The 17,027-nt window shown below is 38.0% G+C and overlaps 1 protein-coding gene across 8 annotated transcripts; it reads left to right on the top strand.

Moving 5' to 3' along the window:
• Window positions 1-279: 279 nt before the first annotated feature.
• On the top strand, window positions 280-15,692 carry LOC148865342 (uncharacterized). Of its 8 annotated transcripts, none has more exons than XR_016110056.1 (7): window positions 343-620; window positions 855-1,268; window positions 1,359-1,457; window positions 1,617-1,972; window positions 13,342-14,239; window positions 14,545-15,186; window positions 15,277-15,692. XR_016110056.1 is itself a non-coding variant. In XM_088978786.1 (4 exons), the coding sequence occupies exons 2-4, from the start codon at window positions 1,895-1,897 to the stop codon at window positions 15,030-15,032; spliced, it is 1,464 nt and encodes a 487-aa protein (XP_088834912.1). In that variant the 5' UTR covers window positions 280-620; window positions 855-1,894; the 3' UTR covers window positions 15,033-15,692. The 8 variants fall into 8 exon arrangements, 1 of the variants encoding a protein (XP_088834912.1); XR_016110057.1 differs by having other exon boundaries at window positions 366-620; window positions 936-1,268; XR_016110055.1 differs by having other exon boundaries at window positions 1,359-1,972.
• The last annotated feature ends 1,335 nt before the right edge of the window (window positions 15,693-17,027 follow it).

Below are 17,027 nucleotides of genomic sequence, written 5' to 3'. Positions count from 1 at the left end.
GACTGACACGTGTCAGACAGCAATACCTTGGTTGGAGAGGAGAAGAAAACCAGCCCACGTGTTCTCCCAACCATTGCTTCTCTTGTGCGTGTGTGCGTGTGAGACCTGTTTGCTCACTTTTACGGTTTTACCCCACTTACGAGTTACGACTTACGACTCAAAAACCCTTCTCTTTCCATCCCATTTTATTATCACTACCGTTCTATGATCGGATCTTCTCAAATCTCAACTTGTTTTATTTCGTTCTTAAGCTTTAATTAACCCTTTTCACTTTCTCTCCCTAATACTCTCTCTCTCTCTCCTCTCATCATTTATAAATAGGCCTAGATCATATCCTTCAAAGAATTCTCTTCCCCTCTTCGGGTTTTCTTTTGACGAGAGAAGAGAGAAGCCGCACTCCTTTCAATCGCGTATGATTTCCGAACAAAACCCATTTGAGGTCTGAAGAGAAAAAAAGAAAAAACAATATATATAGAGAGAGAGGCAAGAACCAAACACAGAGAGAGAGAGAGAGAGAGGCACCCCACGACAGGGAGATTGAGAAATAAGAACAGCTCTTGAAATCGGTTTTGATTTTTGAGATCTTGTCCTCCTACAATGTCTTCTTTGTAGCGGACAAGGTAAATAAACGTAAAAATTAATAAAGTTTTTATCATCATAAGTCTTCTCTCTTCCCTTTCCCCTCCTTGCAAATCTCTAATTATTGTGATATTAACGCTCTCAATCGAGCTTCTGCAACTCGTCTTCTGTTTCGATGGAAGCTGAGAAGGAAGGGGAGAGAGAATAACAGTTTGTTTGTTGTATTTATTTTTTTTGTGGGTTTGACATAGTTGTTTTTTAATACTTTTTTGAAGAATTTAAGATTAGGGTTTTTCTTACTTGGGGTGCGATTGGCGTGTTTCTGCTGGTGGATTTTTCTGTGGTCGGATCGTCAGTCGGGACGGCTCTAATTTTGTGGGGTTCGACTGTTAGGGTTACGATCAGAATACAGGTGGGGGGAATAAGGAGGGGAGTATTGGATTATTGAGGTGGTGTCGTTCAGTGTTAAGTCAAGATCGAGAAGCGTTATATTATGGGTGCAAGTTTGGATTTTGTTACGAGTTGGCTTTGTGGAGTCAGCTCTTCTGGTTTTGTGTTTAACGACGTTTTTGAACGGTGAATCTGCAGTAGGCGATGGTGGAAGATTGTTTTTTTGGACATGGAAGAAGATTGCATTTTAGAATTTGTAAAGATGGTGATGCAGAATTGAATATTTCATTGATTGAAAGGTTTGGGTGCTTGTATCTTGTGTTCTCCGAGTAGTTGATCTTCTGCGCTGGGAGATGCCCTTGACATTGGTTTTCTCTGATAAAGTACAGGTGGTGGTTTTTTATTGTCCCATAAGGGGAAGCATAGGATCGGATTGCAGTGGATCTTATTCGTTCTTCAAGAAGCCGTTCGGATTGACTTAGCTTGATGTATTCTCTAGCTTAGATGCTATCTTATTATCCAGTTGTTTTTTCTCTGTCTGGCATGAGATAAGCTAGTTCACTGTCTGGATACAGTAGATTTGTTTTTTTTTTCCTGGTATTTTCCTTATTGGGCACCAGTCAAGCTAGTTCACTGATTCCTTGCAGTAGATGATCGGTTGAATTCATTTAGTTTTGCTTTGCGTGGAATTTAGACTTATCTTCTCCATCCCCGGTTCCATTTCTGGCAAGAGAAGAATTTGGGAAATTTTGGGGCTGAGTATCATGGGGCGTTATTGAACCTGGAAATGAGTGCGGGGACATGGTGCATGGACAGGAGCGCTGCTGCTGGTCCGTTCCCTTCTTGGAACAACAGTACTGGAAACTAAGTCGCGCTTTTTTGTTGGTAGAAGGAGCCCAAGTTGCTAATTCTGGGATTCCGTGCAATGTCTCGCTGCTTTCCATTTCCACCACCAGGATATGAAAAGAAGGCTAGGACTGATGATGCCGACGTACTGACAAAGGTTCATCTCTTATTTATTTTCTCAATTCTCTTGATTGAACATATTTGCTGGCTTCAGTTACAGTTATTTTGCATTGAATTGTTTATTGTAGCTTCCTATTTTCTTGTTTTACAATGATATTTATCAATGGGTTGGTGACATAAGATATCTCGTGAAGCTTTGGTATGACATTCTGTCTGGGTTAAACCATTGAATTTGTTATGTAACATATGTTGTATATGCTGATGGTTTCTATGTGTTGAATTGGCTACTTTCTCAAGAGTCTCTGAAACAGTTAGGTTATCAAGCAAAGTATTTTAATTCATGGGTTCATATTTTCTTCCCCATGTTCTCAGGGTCTTATTGCAGATAACACTTTTTGCATGTTCAATCCATTCCTGCAGGTGTTTTATGAATTGGACCATATGGTGTTTATCATCTATTCATAGATGAATAAAACCATTGAGAAAGGCTAGAAACAAAAAAGGACAACAAAAAATAAATGCAAGTTTTTATTTTCATATCCTCACATTTATTCTTTGCAATTCAATTCTGACACCTTAAAGTGCAGTTGAAAATAAAGGCAATCAGGTCGAGTTCACATTTGTGCTCCACATGCACATCTCAGCCTGCATTGGGAACATCTCCTGTACTTGTCAATGGTATCTTCTACTCATAGATGTTTTATGAGTAGAAGATCCCAATACATGGTTCGGATGTGCTGTGGGGCGCAAATGTGAACACGATCAGGTCATGGTATCTTCTTTCATATGCCTGGAGATATTGTATTTACAATTGATTTTTGGGTACTCAATAAATCTTTTTCAATCTAGTGCAGACAGTTGTCCTGCATTAATATGATTAATTGCCAATATCTGAATATCAGACTATTTGCATGTAATTGTGGTAGCAATGGGGAAGTTTTAGTTATAAAAGCAGCCCAATAAACAAGCTAGGTAATGCCATTTAATAGGTCTGTCCCATGTGCCCATAGAGAAAGCTAAATTGACTTTAATTATCCTTTATACATAATTAGTGCCACTTGAGCTATCTATGTTTTTTATATCAAGACCTTATGAGGGGCTTAGTTGTGCATATTTTTCAGAACTACCCTATCCCAGAGTTTCTGGTTCAGATGAATGAATTCACCACTTATGATGTTCAAGATGGTGCTTAGATGTGTAGATGACATTCACCATGAATGAAAGTTACCATTTCTTATTTTAATTTAATTAGTGAAAGTTACATTTTCCTATAAAAAAAGTTCACCATGAATGAGTAATGGCATCTTGCCTTCCAGGAAGTATTTGAGCATCAAAATTGGTACCACAGCAATTGAGGATGAACATTGTATCCATGTTGGCATGCTTACGGAATCTACAAATATTGGACCTGATTTTTTTCTGTCTTGGAGGGGAATATCATGCCACAGGCTTTATGCTTAGGGACTTGAGACTATTCTTGAGCACATAGGCTTCTTGAAGAACATATTACAATTTTTTTTGGATAGTAAATTGAAGAAATATTCCATTAAAAATAAAGAGGAGTATGGTGCCAAGGTGATGAGCTAGCACTTTATCTAAAAAAGAAATACATAAAACAGAAAACAGTTCTCTCCTTGCAATCCCCCAAATGGAGGAAGAGCCTGTGTCAGACATGCATTGGACTCCGACACTCCATGGATTCTTGAGGGACACTTCTACATGACATTTTTCTTCCTCTCCTTGTTTATTTAACATAAATGAACAATTAATGTACATATCAAATGCCGTTTTTCCTACAAAATGTTATCAAGGTATAAGGTAATCTTTTAAAAATCTATTTTATAGTTTACAAAATTGTGATTGATCAGTCACATTCGTAAAGTCAAATGTTATGGACACTCGTGCAAATGGAGTCTCTGTGGAGAAGGTTCCTGAAGATAGAAGCCAAGAGATTGCTGTTTGAGGAGATAAGAATCAAAGTTAAAATTTCCCTTAAGATTAGGGAGAAGGAAAAGGCGACGGTGTTGTTAGTAGGAGTTGAAGTAGTTCAAGGGTTGCAGAGTTTCGTTCTTATTTCCTTATTCTCAGGCCCAGTGGGAGTTGGAGATTCAACAAGAGCTGAATTACTAGCAGCTCTACAAGGTTTACAGGTTGCAAGCCAACTTGGAGTGGAAAATCTGGTAGTTGAAGGAGAATCTAAGGTCATAGTTGGTTGCAGAATCCAGACACTGTCACTTGGGGCTACAGAGATCTTCTGAGGAAAGTAAAATGGATTACAAGAAGCATGACTGTCAATTTCCAATTGGTCAGTGGATCAGCTAATGCTTTGTCAGACTCTTTGGCTAAGTAAGGGGTTTCTTGGGTATCTTTGTATTGGGCTCATTTAATTTCACAGTTTTTGGGTCTGCACTCATACCTATGGGGATGTAGCATCTTGTGCCTCCTCCAAGGCTGTTTGTACTTCCCTTTTTTCTCTCTTTAATAAAATTGCTTAATCATTCATTAAAAAAGGGTTGCATATGTTAGTTTATGAGGCTTTGATTTTAAGAAATGAAAGGGAATGGAAAAGTTCGGAGTGCGAAAGTCACAGAGAGTATCGGGCAGAGTGAAGGATTAACAAGAAAGGAAGATTTACTGCATTGTTTGAGGTGTTTGGGGGAGGAAAGAAGCAGTTAGTGTGTTTTCCTGAATCCTGAAAGAAGAAAAGTACAAGAGTGGAAGAAGGTGCCTACTATGCTTAAGGAATTTCTGGCTTGGAGATCTGAAGGGGATGATAAGGGCTCGGTTCAGGTTAAAAATGATATGATGGATGGCTCTGATGTTTACAAGTTGAAGGAACTGAGGAGGGAAGAGGACCTGGTTATAGGGAAAGGGTTTTGGATTGGAAATCTGTATGCATCGGGTGACAAGGAGTGGATGAAGAAAATTTTGGTTGAAACTCATTATCAACCAAAAGATTGGAAAAAGGTTGCAAAAGGTATTTTAGGGGGTTTGAGGGTGAAAGGAGTGATAGTCATTTCTCCTGTTGCTAATTGCAAGGCTTTGGTAGAAATGGTGGAAGACAAAGTCGGAATTGCAACAAATTTATCAAAAAAAAAGTTGAAATTGCAACAATTAACATTCAGGTGGAGGGTGGTCTAATCACAGTCATGAATTGGTGTCCAAATAAAAACTTAAAAGAGATTGGGATGGAGGATGAAGTATTTGTTAGAATACTTGGATTACCGTTTCATCTTTGGAAGGAAGATTTCTTTAAGTCTCTTGCTTGCATCTGCAATGCTTGGCTTGATAGGGTGTTTGCAATTGATCTCCAGTCAGCAGCGGTTATGCTTGAAAGAGTGAAACTAGGGGATATTCCTAGAAGGATTGAAGTGTTTGCAGATGGTAGATCCTACCCTGTTTGGATTGCTACCTCAATGGAAGCTTCTCTGTGGAGAGAAACTTGTAGGGATGAAGATGAAGGGATAGAGAAAGCTTGCTTACGTGGGGTTGTAGAAGATGGTGGGTTGAGAGGTAGTGTGACTTTTTTTGGAGATGGCAAGGTAGGGGTAGTAGGCTAGAAGTAGGGTGATGCAGATGGAACGTTTTCTCCACATGGGAAACAGTAAAGGGCATTGCTTGAGAAGGCCCTCTGTTTATGCGTTGACAAATGGTATTAATGATTCTGAGCATACACAATAAATGTCGAAGGAGAATTTTAAGAGTGGAGGAGTTGGAGATGGGTTGGGTCACTCGCTCTAGTCAAGCAGCTGAATTGGTTCATGCCAGTTCACGTGGTGGTTTTAATGCTCATGTTGGAGATTGCTCAATTGAGGTGGTTGAACCCAATGTGAGGAAGCTCCAAGATGTTGGGCCAGGTAAGGACCAAGGATTAATTATTAATAGCCCTTTGATTAGAAAGGAGGCTCATGTGATCAGTGATTTAAAAGGTGTGCCTCAAGCGCGCCTAGGCGCACAGACGAGGTGCATTTTAGGGTAGGCGCCTTACCCAGGTCCTAGGCGTAGCCCATTCAAAGGCGTGTGCCTGGTGCGCCTTGCACCTTTTGAAAACTTGCCGCTTTTTCCTTTATTTTTGAGTCTGGTCACTGGGCCGGGGGCCTCGAGGCCAGCCCAAACATGTCCATTTTAGGGTCGTAAATTCTTAGTTTTCACACAAAAAATAATAATTTTATAGTTTTAATCAGAGCTTCGAGAATCCCCTATTTGGTAATGTTGTCCATTTATTCATCCTAATAAAATATCTTCTTAAAAGCAATTAAAACTATAAAATTATTATTTTTTTGTGTGAAAACTAAGAATTTAAGACCCTAATATGGACTTGTTTGGGCTTGCCTCGAGGGGCGTGGCACAAAGGCGGCTCGTAGAATTAGGAATATAATATATCACATTAGCTACTTGATGCAATTGAGAAAAAAAAGAGATTGTGATTTTATATGCTTGAAAATGTTTTATATGTTTGATTTCATTTTTAAATTCTCATTTGAATATGCTTTACATATTATATTTATGTATTTTAGTTTTAGATAATAGGTTTTTTAAAACATTTATTTTAAAACTTAAGTTTATATTTTTATTAATATTATGTTTTATAATTTTTTTTTTATTTTTTTGCATTTTTTTTGAAAATTTAGCTTTTTTTTTTTAAATTGTGCGGCTTGCCTCAAAAAGGCGTGCACCTCGCCTTGCGCCTTGCACTTTTAAAACACTGCATGTGATCTTAAGTGATCACATGAGGGACATAGGCAAGGCGGTGATACTGGACACTTATTCTGGTCTATCATCATCCTCTTCTATTAGAGTTCGGCAAGATGAATTGGGAATTGTTGCTGATGGGCTTGAACATGGTGGTCTTCAAGAAGTTGAGGTAGAAAGGGTAGTGGGGCTACTTATGGAGGAGGTGAACAAGGAGTGGGCTTCTCTTGCAAGCAGCGAATTGCACCAGTTGGTGAAGAAAATGGAAAAAGGCTTGGTTTAATTGCCGCTGGCAGAAGGGTAGAAGTTTTGGAGAGCAAAAGGAAAGGAAAAGGGAAGTGTAAGCGATGTTGATGAGGATAGATGGAGAGAGAAGCTGGAAAAGGATGGATCTAGTGAAGGAGATGATAGAGGGGGGAAGCAGAAGTGAGTGGGGTTGAAGGATCAAAGGTCTATCAAAGAAAAAGGTCTATAGAATGAAACCTCTCAATGAAGACTTGGATGACAAAGATGAAGAGGAAGATGTGGTTATAACGAATGAAAAACATGAAGTCGAGGGGAAAGCAGAACAGGAAATGGTTATTAACAAAGAGGTGGAGGTCAGTAAAAGACTGGGTTTATTTTTCCTGGGTGGAGAGGAAATTTCTAGAAAAGCTTTTAAGGAAGTGAAAGAAATGGTCGTGGGATTATTGGAAGATAAGGCAAAAGTTCCAAATCCTGATGTTGGGTCATCAGTCAAAGAGCTTGAGAAGGGCATGACTTTCACAACGGAGCAACTATTTGAGAATAATGCAGTCGAAGGGCTAGAAAGGATTAATGATATTATGGGGAGAGGAAAAGGATTAAGGCCAATCCTTCTATAGATGAAAGATTCATACACGAGAATACCTGCATAGTTGTGATAATTTGGGAGGTTTTTGATAGATTCAGGGTAGGTCTATTTGGGGTCGGAATTAAGAAAAGGGTAGGTTGGGGAAGGTCTGAAATGAATGAGTTCTAGTCTTTGAAGGTTCAATACAGCATTTAGCAATGCTTCCATTGATTAAACTCTAATAAATAAGAAAATAATAAAAAGAAATTAGTATATAAACACTAAATGATTATTTTAGTTTAATAATGTCTATTTTATAATTATAATCTCAAAAAAGAATGAATAAAAAAGTATTTTATAGTAGGAAGTAGAAAACTGCTTGACGATTAGGCAAGGCGAGCCTCAAAGGGCGCCTTGTCGCCTAGGCATCGCCTTGACAACTATGCTAGCAGGCATGTGGTATATATGGATTAGTAATGATGAAGTACCATTACAAGTCTATCCCTACTTATGTTATAAAATAGGGAAAACAAGAGTGTCTTTTTTAAACAAGAGAAAAACGTGTATAAACTCGAACACTCAACTTTCAAAAACTCTTAACACTATTCCTCAAGCTTTTTTATTTTTACACTATTCCTCAAGCTGGAGCATATACATCATACAACTCTAGCTTATTACAAATATAACCCATTCTACTACTCAAACATGTAGTTGACAAATTAATAAGTTGGTCTTCAGACTTCATACATGGTGTAGAAATCTCTATATTAAGAACATTTTCATGCATTAAGTGGCAATCTAAATCAATATGTTTGCTTTTTTCATGTAACTCTAGGTTGGATGCAATCTATACAACTGCTTGATTGTTGCAGAGTAACTCTTTAGGCTTTTTGACAGATATCCCAATTTCACTAAGTGCGTTCTTCAGCCACATTAACTCAAATGTGGTATGAGTCATAGCTCTATATTCTGTTTTGGCACTGCTCTTGGCTATTACACTCTATAACGACTTAACCTTCCAAGTTACCAAGTTACCTCCTAAGTATGTATAATCACCTATTGTAGATCTTTTGTTGATGAAGTTCCATGCCGATCTGCATCTATTGGAGCATTCTTCAAATACTGCAACACCCATATGTAGACCAAGTTCATGCCTCTCCAGCTGAATCTGTCTCAAGTGTCTATCCCAAACTGCCATCCACAATAGGAAGGAGACCTTTGAGGGGATAGGTGGATTCTATATCATTTTGGCTGAGAGAGACTCACTTCCAGAGTTACATAGTCATCTTGCCAAGGATCTCAGCAAAAATGCACCTGAAGGGTCCTGAAGTCAAATCCAACTGTCTTGGTTTCCCACCCTGGGTCTGTAATTGAGGATAGTTCCAAATAACTCTGCCATCTCCTCAACTTCCCAGTCATTAGATTTTAATGGAAGTTTGGACACCAAACAACCTGGTCTCCCCTGAACTCATAACAGTCCACCACTTTTGCCTCTTTGTTTAGGGCATGGGAGAAGACATTGGGGAATAGATGGCTGAGGCACTGACTGGTGCACCACCTGTCCATCCAGAAGCATGTTCACCTCCAATCATGAACAATATTCCCTTATCAACCAAAACCATCACTTCTCAATGCCTCCTATAAACCACACAGCTGTAGGTTAGCTGGCTAGTTCTAGGGAACCAACAATCCTCTTCCACCCCATGCAATAGGCCATTAATATTATTTTGTATGTGCGCAGGCTGTGGAGAATGTACCTTAATGCGACTAATTTAATAGAGGTTTAGTTTTTTGTTGATAAAGGCTGAAGACCTGTAGTGATTATGGTGCAAAATTGGATGCAAACCTATTTTGGTTTTGGCAGTGTTTACACCATGTCCAGGTAAATAGTTGCAAAACTGGTTGGACATTTGCACTCCAAAATGATTTGTTTTGGTACTTGGAGTTGATATCCACTTGGTTAGGATCTTTAGGTGGAGTATCCACATTGGGTACTAGTCAAGTTCCAAGACCATTGGATTCTGGTGCTACATTTTAAATGCTCAATATTTTCTTTTTAGTTGTCCTCCTATGCCACGAATTCTCAGTTCTAGTTCACTATTCACTAGAAGAACTCAACAGGGATTTGGCTCAGACATGTCTCACACCGATACATGTCTTTTAATCTTAAATCCTGAAACATGAGGTTAGGAAGAAAGTGGCAAAGGTGGATATGTACATGTTTATCTTCTCCACCTAGTTGTTTTCCCAAACCATAAGGTAGAGTGCCAGGAAGGTTCAGAGCCATCTTATTTGTAATTCTGGCTCACTTTTGTTAACTGCCAAATTTCAAGGCCTTTTAAGCGAAGGAAGGGGGACCCTTTTTTGTTTGATTTCCTAATTGCAAAATATGATAAGGCATAGAATGAATCATAAGACTTTTTTTTGTGCAGTTCTCAGTTGTTTTGTTTAACTTAGTTGTACTGGATTTTGGAAAAAGGTATCAACTTCTCATTTATGGCCTTTTAAGTACTGAATTTGTCATCTGGATTGCCAAAATTTTCTTACTGTGATTTTATGGATCCAAAAATTGCACATCAGACTTTTTTTTTTTTTTTTTTCCCGGAACCAGGGTCCGAAAAAATTGCACATCTGGATTGCCATAACAAACTATCTTGCCAATAGTTTGTTATTTGAATTGGAATATCTTTCCCAGTGCTCACCCAAGATGCCTGGTTGATTTATTGTTATGGCTTTAAATAGAATGGATTGGAGAAACAGGATTAATGTAGCCAACCCCATATACTTGGGATAAGGCATGGGCGATGATGATGATGGTAATAGCTTGAGGATATGAAGTTGTGCTGCATACAGACTAGCAAGATTCAAAATTTTGACATGCACAATACCAAAAATTGTGTATTTTGCATATTAGTTGGTTGATTCTCTCTTTTTTTTTTTCAGTTATTTAAAACGGGCTTATTAGGATGGATATTAATGGTTGAAACTGTTAATATCCCCTAACTCAATATTTTGGCTTTCAGTGACCTTCAATACCAATATGATATGCATGATACAATACAATATGTATTGATACTTTAAACCTTGCAGGCCAGCAGTTGCTTTATAACATGAGCTGCAATACTTACCTATGAAGAAATAATAAAAAATTCTGCAGTCCTATTTCCTGAAATAAAATAATTGATTGCGTTTGGGGTTAGGGAGAGTTACGAAAACCCACAAGGAAACAGATTGCAATTCCAAAGGGCATCTCTTTCTTTGGTGTTTTTATGGCATTAATATAGATATGGTATCAATCAGAGGGTTACAATTTGTTTGTAGTTCCCAAGAAATTATTTAATATTTACTTGTTTTTTATGACACTTGATAGAGTGAAAAGACAGAACAGGATTTTTGTAGTTGGCACATATATTTTCAAGGCTTTGTTAAGTTGCCTGTCCTTGCATGTACTAGTGGTGAGCAAATGGGTAGATTCTACCTGGAACTGAATGGAACCAACCTCGAACCGGCTTTGAACCAACCTTATCCAATCTGTTACAGAGCAGGGTGGAACCTACCCTAACCAGCCTTGGTTGGCCTTGGTGGAACGAACTTACCTTGAAATAAACTTCATAATACTTTGGAGATGTCAATGTTTGAATCCAAGCACTCATGATTGCAAAGGCCATGGTCTCACTTGACCATTGAGTTACTTAAGTGATTTGATCATTTGTTTTCATTTTAATATTTGGATGTGTACAATAAGTAATGTAAAAGGTAATATTTACAAAATTTAAATTTAAATTAAAAGTTTTGAATAATGATAATCTACATATTAAGTTACTCAATTTAATCAATAAAGATAATATACGTTAAGTGTTATTGATAAAAAAAAAGATAATATAAGTTTTAAACTATATATTATATTTGTTGAAAATCATGTTTTTGAAAAACATGCTTCTTTTTTTTTTTATGGGAGAGAGTAAATTAAAAACAGGTTCCATGGGTGGACCCCGGAACCGACCCTGGAACCACCAAGGCCAGAACCAACCCCTACAGGGTAGGTTCCAGGTTCTGCAATGGAACCAAACTGGACTGACCCATGCTCACCCCTAGCATGTATTATGAAATGCATTTTTAGAGATTGTTTGATAACTGCTGAAATAGCTGAACTGAATGATTTATTGCTTGTCTTTTAGTAAGGTATTGGGGTTGTGGGCTCCTTAATGATTGAAACTCAAGTTGGGTTAATTACATTCTGTCAAATATTTTATTATTTAATTATTTTATCCATTAAAAGACAAAACATTTAGTCATTCAGTTCTCTAGTTCTGGGTATTTAACATGGCAAGCAACTCGGGTCAAACTGATTTTATATGGAGTTAATATTGTAGCTATGGCTCAGTTTGGGAAGAGTGCAAATACATATATGTGCAGTGCAAATACAAGGTTTAGAAATATCGATTACAAGGTTTTGCACTCTACGCATTTGTATTTGCACTCTTCCCAAACTGAGCCTATTTCAAAGAATATTTTAATTTTATTAGGTTGTGTACCAATATTTTAGAACTGCAGTGATTTGTTTAAGGACTGGGTCTTGGGTGAATAGTTCAACTACTGGGTTGTTTAGCTGTGACACCATAATTAAAGTTAATTAAAGAGAAAACTAGAGCAAAATAAAAATATAATAACTTTCAGAAAAATCAGAAATATTAGAGAAAAATCATGGGTTTATAAGTTGTTAAACTAAAGGATCCATACTTAAGAGTAATAATTTGGACAATTCAAAGAAACAATCTCTCTCCTTTAGTCATTAAATTTTACATATGGAAATCTTTTCTTTATTGATTTGATCAACTTTTAGTTAGAAAACTTAGCTTTCTTATTGGCTTAAAAATTTCTTTCAAGGTAGAAATTCAGTCACAGGGGAAATCCTAAAGAATATATTTTATTTTCATTATTTTTCTTTTTTGTCCAAAAAACATATTTGAACCACTCTGTCTGGTCTTGGTTTTAGACATTATTGTTGCTTCTCTATTGATATGACTGTGCAGACTTATGTGTATTCCCCATCTTTTCCCATGGTAAAGTTGACCATTCAGTAGTAGTACTCTGTACTCTGTACTCCATAGGCCTCAATGGAAAATGAGTCACACTAATTAGGGGTAGTTCTGAATAAGGGTGTCGATGGACCGGTTTTGGATTGGACCCCGTCCAGTCCAAAATCAATTTGGACAGATTGGACAGACCAACAAGACATTGGATTGGACCAATCTGGTCCAAAATATTTATTAGATTGGATTGGACCTGGTCCGTTCGTAACACATTTATATTGGATTGGGTTGGATTAAGCCAATATCTGGTCCATTGATATAAGATAAGAATATATGTGTTAATGGACCGGGTTTTGGTTGAAACCAATCTAAACCAAAATAAATTTGAGCAGATTGGATGGTCCAGACATTGAATTGGACCGGTCCAAATTGGTCCAAAACATTCATTGGATTGGATTGGACCTGGTTCATTTATAATGGACTCACATTGGACTAGATCGTATTGGACCAAATCCAGTCCAATTGACACCCCTCGTTCTGAATTCCAGTTAATATGCATGATATATTCTCAGTTTATAATGTATTTCAACTTTTTCATAGTTTGGAAATCCATTTTGCAGCTGCTTTCGTGCTCATTTGTACTTGATGTATAGACTTTGTTATTTACATTCCTTTGATCAACAATGTCATTTTTCCACTTGCGTTGTAAGCCTGTCTTCCTGAAAGAAAGCTGAAAACATCAAATTTTGATAAAAGGAAATTTTGTTGTAGCTTGGAGTTAATTATATGATTTGTGCATGGCACTCCGTGAACCTTCTTCTGTTTGGTTAGTCGAATTTACCTTGTTCCTAACTGGGTGGTGATTTTCAGGAAAAGCACAAGGAGAAGAAGCATAACAAGGAGAAAAAGGACAAAGAAAAGAAAGAAGGAAAGGAGAAGAAGGACAAGGAGAGAAGCAAAGATAAACATAGGGAGAAGAAAGACAGAAAGGAGAAGCACAGAGATAAGAAGAAGGACAAGGAAAGGGAGAAAGATAAACACAAGACCTTGGACGACAAGAGAAATGAAGGGCGACCTGAGGGGCATAATGCTGAGAAACTTAGTCAGAACATTCAGTGTGCTGAGGAAATCAAGGATTCTAAATTTGCTCAGGAGTTGGACAGGAGGATTAGAGATGAAGAAAAGGGGACAGGAAATCAAATGGTTGAGAATTTCACAGGTACAGGTCATAGGAAAGCTGAGATTATGTCCAGACTGGTTGAAAAGAGTATGGAATATAGGGTTCAAGGAAAAGAAAAGAATAAGGACAAGAAAGGTGATGATAGAAGAACAGATGGGCAAAGGAACAAAGATGAGGAAAAAGGCATGGGAAATGCTATGCTTCAGAGCTCCACCAGAATGGACCAAAGAAGAGTTGAAGAAGTGGCTCGACCAATGGAGAAGGATACTGAGAAGAGGGTGGAAGGGAAAGAAAAAAATAAAGACAAGGAAGGTAATGATAGACGGAAGGATAAGCACAAGGAGAAAGATCGAGAGAAGAAAAGTAAAGGAAAGAATAAAGAGAAGGAAAAAGAAAAGGAGAAAGGAAAGGACAAGAACGAGCACAGACTTAATGAGCAGGATAAGTCCAGGGAGAGTAGCAAGAAAGACCCTGTAGTTACTCCAAATATCAAAACCTTACACCTTCCCAAGGACAATGAAAAAAGTGCTGCTACAGATGGGAACCTCAAGAAAAGAAAAGACTTTGAGATGAATGGATTTTTACATGGTGAGTCAGTGATTTTCGTACTGCACTATTGTAGCACTGCAGCATCTCTGTTTCTCTTAAATTGTTGGAAGCACATCTTGAACTATGTGCTTTCAACTAGGGATGTAATAGATGCATTGCAGTACTTGATGGCCATAAATGGTTTGTTTTGGGGATGCTGACCAATGGTTTTGACTAAACTATTTCCAACTGATTAGGATCATTTTCTGTTGATTAATTCATTTTCTTCTGTGGGTTTATTCCTGTCTTAGCTTCTTATTAGCTGATTGGCAATTTTGTACTGTTTTCTTTCAATTTTCTTTCAGACAATGAAATTCAGCCTAATAAGTTGCCAAGACCCAGCTCTTCCTCTCACCCATTCCCGGAGAATGGAAGGAAATTAGAAACATGCCGAACTGCTATCCAGTTTTCTTCAGATAGGCAGGGTGCAGCCAATAACCATAAGGTGGATGATAAGGAACACAAGGTTAATGGTATAATACAAGATCGACCTATTCCCACTTTCTCAGCAAAGCCTTCTTTCACCACAGTAAAAGCTAATGGGAATGGTGAAGCACCTGCAAAACCACCACATCGTGATTTGAAGTATCTAAGCCAGATACTGACAGTACCTAAAATGGAGGAATGGTCTGATTTTGATGACCAAGAATGGCTATTCAGTAGTGATAACCTCCGACGGGAGAAGTGCAAGCAGCAATCCTCGGGGGTTGATGAGACAGCACAAGTGTGGGCTGAAGCTTTGCAGATAGAGTCGGCTGATGTTTGTGCACTGCCATATGTCATTCCATACTGATTGATATTCAGTGGACTTGACGTTCTTGCCATTTCCATCTCAACACTGCAGGGGCCAGGAAAGACCCTTTGTGAAGGTATGGCAGCTTCTGGGTCATGAGGTTGTCAGTTTCTCATACTGCATTATCCAGTTGTTAGACTCCCTGTTCTTTCAGGTATAAATGTTTCCGACGTCTGTTGCATTAATATATGCTTGTGCCTTCACCTTGTCCTGAAATTGTTTTATATGGAATCAAATGTGTCAGATTACCCTTCACTTGCTCCATGCGTTGGTGCATCTTTACAGGAGTTGGATTAGAGGGTTTTTGGTTTCCCCTTCTGTTGAGTACTAATCAATCAGAGCCTTCATAGGTGTATCAGAAGAGACATGCCATGTACTCCAAATCAATATGTCAGGCCAACAGAAAGAAAAGGGAAATGTGGTTTGGAAAGATGGCTTAACTTGTGCGATTATTTTCCATTTGTTTTTTGAAGCTTAAAAGCTCTTCTATTTGAGAGAAGCTTGGAGTGGTCTTTGCTACACCACCACAATTTTGATTTTGTAACATAAGTCTTATTTACATGAAATGTACAATAGAGGGAAAAGAGAAAGCAAGAGGTATTCCCATTCATTTATCCTTTAATTCTCGTGTAAGCATTTATTGATCTATTTTCTTCTCAATTTTGCCCCATGAATTATGATTATCCTCTTGATTGGTTTTGAGTCCCTAGTTTTGTCATCACCTAAGCTTGCATAATATGTACGGGTCTAATGAGGTAAATGTTGGGCTAATTAGCAGAGCCTTCCTTAAGCACAGGCACAGTGATATGCACAAACTGGATTACTACTTGATGTGCAAGAAATCTACTGGGTGAGCATGAAGAAATAATTATCTTATATTATAGAAGTTATTCTATTATTTGGTTGATAGCACAATATCCCTCCAAGTAGGGGTGTCAATTGTATTGGATTTGGTCCAATCTGATCCAGTCCAATGTGAGTCCCATTACAAATGGATGAGGTCCAATCCAATCCAATAATTATTTTGGACTGGTCCAATTCAATGTTTGGATCGTCCATTGATACTTATATTCTTATCTTATATCAATGGATCAGATATTGGCTTAATTCAGTCCAATCCCATATAAATTTAATACAGACGAACCAGGTTTTGTCCAATCTAATAAATATTTTGGACTGGATTGGTCCAATTCAGTGTCTTGTTCGTCCATCCAATCTGTCCAAATTGATTTTGGACTGGATGGATCCAATCCAAGACCGGTCCATTGAAGGAGCCTAGAGTTAGATGGCTAAATTTCATTTGGTGAATAATTCTTGGTCCTCAAAAGTCGAAATGCGGTGCAGCAAATTTTCTGTGGCAAATCCAGGCTATTTTGTTTGAAGTTTACCTTTTCATCATCCATGGTTTGACAACCAACTTGTACAAGGTGTATCTAGTGGGAATAGCCTTGATAGTTATAGAGTTGGAGGCGGAGGCGAGCGGTATCCGGAAATGCTTCTGACTTCCTGACTGCTCTGATATCTCTCTACACTTCCTGACCCGCACTGTTGCCCCTTTAAATGATTTAGGTTTTCCTTAGTGACGGGGGGTGGGATCGTATGTGGTTCGGTGATTCCATCATATCGAGTTCTGGTGCACAGATGCTACGAAAGGGTTCTGGTTCTCACGGCATGCCCATCGTCTCCAAGTTAGGGGTGATCATGGGCCGGGCCAGGCTGGGCTTTGACTTTGTAACAATGGGCTTAGGCTAGGCCCATGCCTGGTCTTACATGGGTCTGGGTTGGGCCAAGATTCTGAGCTTAATTATTGTATTTCAACTCCAAAATTAAATAATTGTATTTTTTTTTTCACTTATTGTTGTAGAGATTATAGTAACTTGTAGAAACTTTGAACTTAATATCAAGATAAAAGCTTCTAACATAAAAGAAAATAAATAATTATACCTTGTAATTTATAAGTTTCAATTGGTCATTAGTATGTTAAAAATTATAATT

This window comes from Nelumbo lutea, chromosome 3 (genome assembly GCF_056320005.1).
Source record: "Nelumbo lutea isolate HS-2025 chromosome 3, American lotus-T2T, whole genome shotgun sequence".
Lineage (NCBI taxonomy): Eukaryota > Viridiplantae > Streptophyta > Magnoliopsida > Proteales > Nelumbonaceae > Nelumbo > Nelumbo lutea.
This window is presented reverse-complemented; position numbering and strand designations above follow the sequence as displayed.

Bases quoted from the DNA above. Each gene is read 5' to 3' on its own strand.
- LOC148865342 (XM_088978786.1), top strand. From the start codon at position 1,895: ATGTCTCGCTGCTTTCCATTTCCACCACCAGGATATGAAAAGAAGGCT. The intron at 1,973-13,341 runs GTTCATCTCTTA...GGTGATTTTCAG, and splicing joins ATGCCGACGTACTGACAAAG to GAAAAGCACAAGGAGAAGAA. The intron at 14,240-14,544 runs GTGAGTCAGTGA...ATTTTCTTTCAG, and splicing joins GATGAATGGATTTTTACATG to ACAATGAAATTCAGCCTAAT.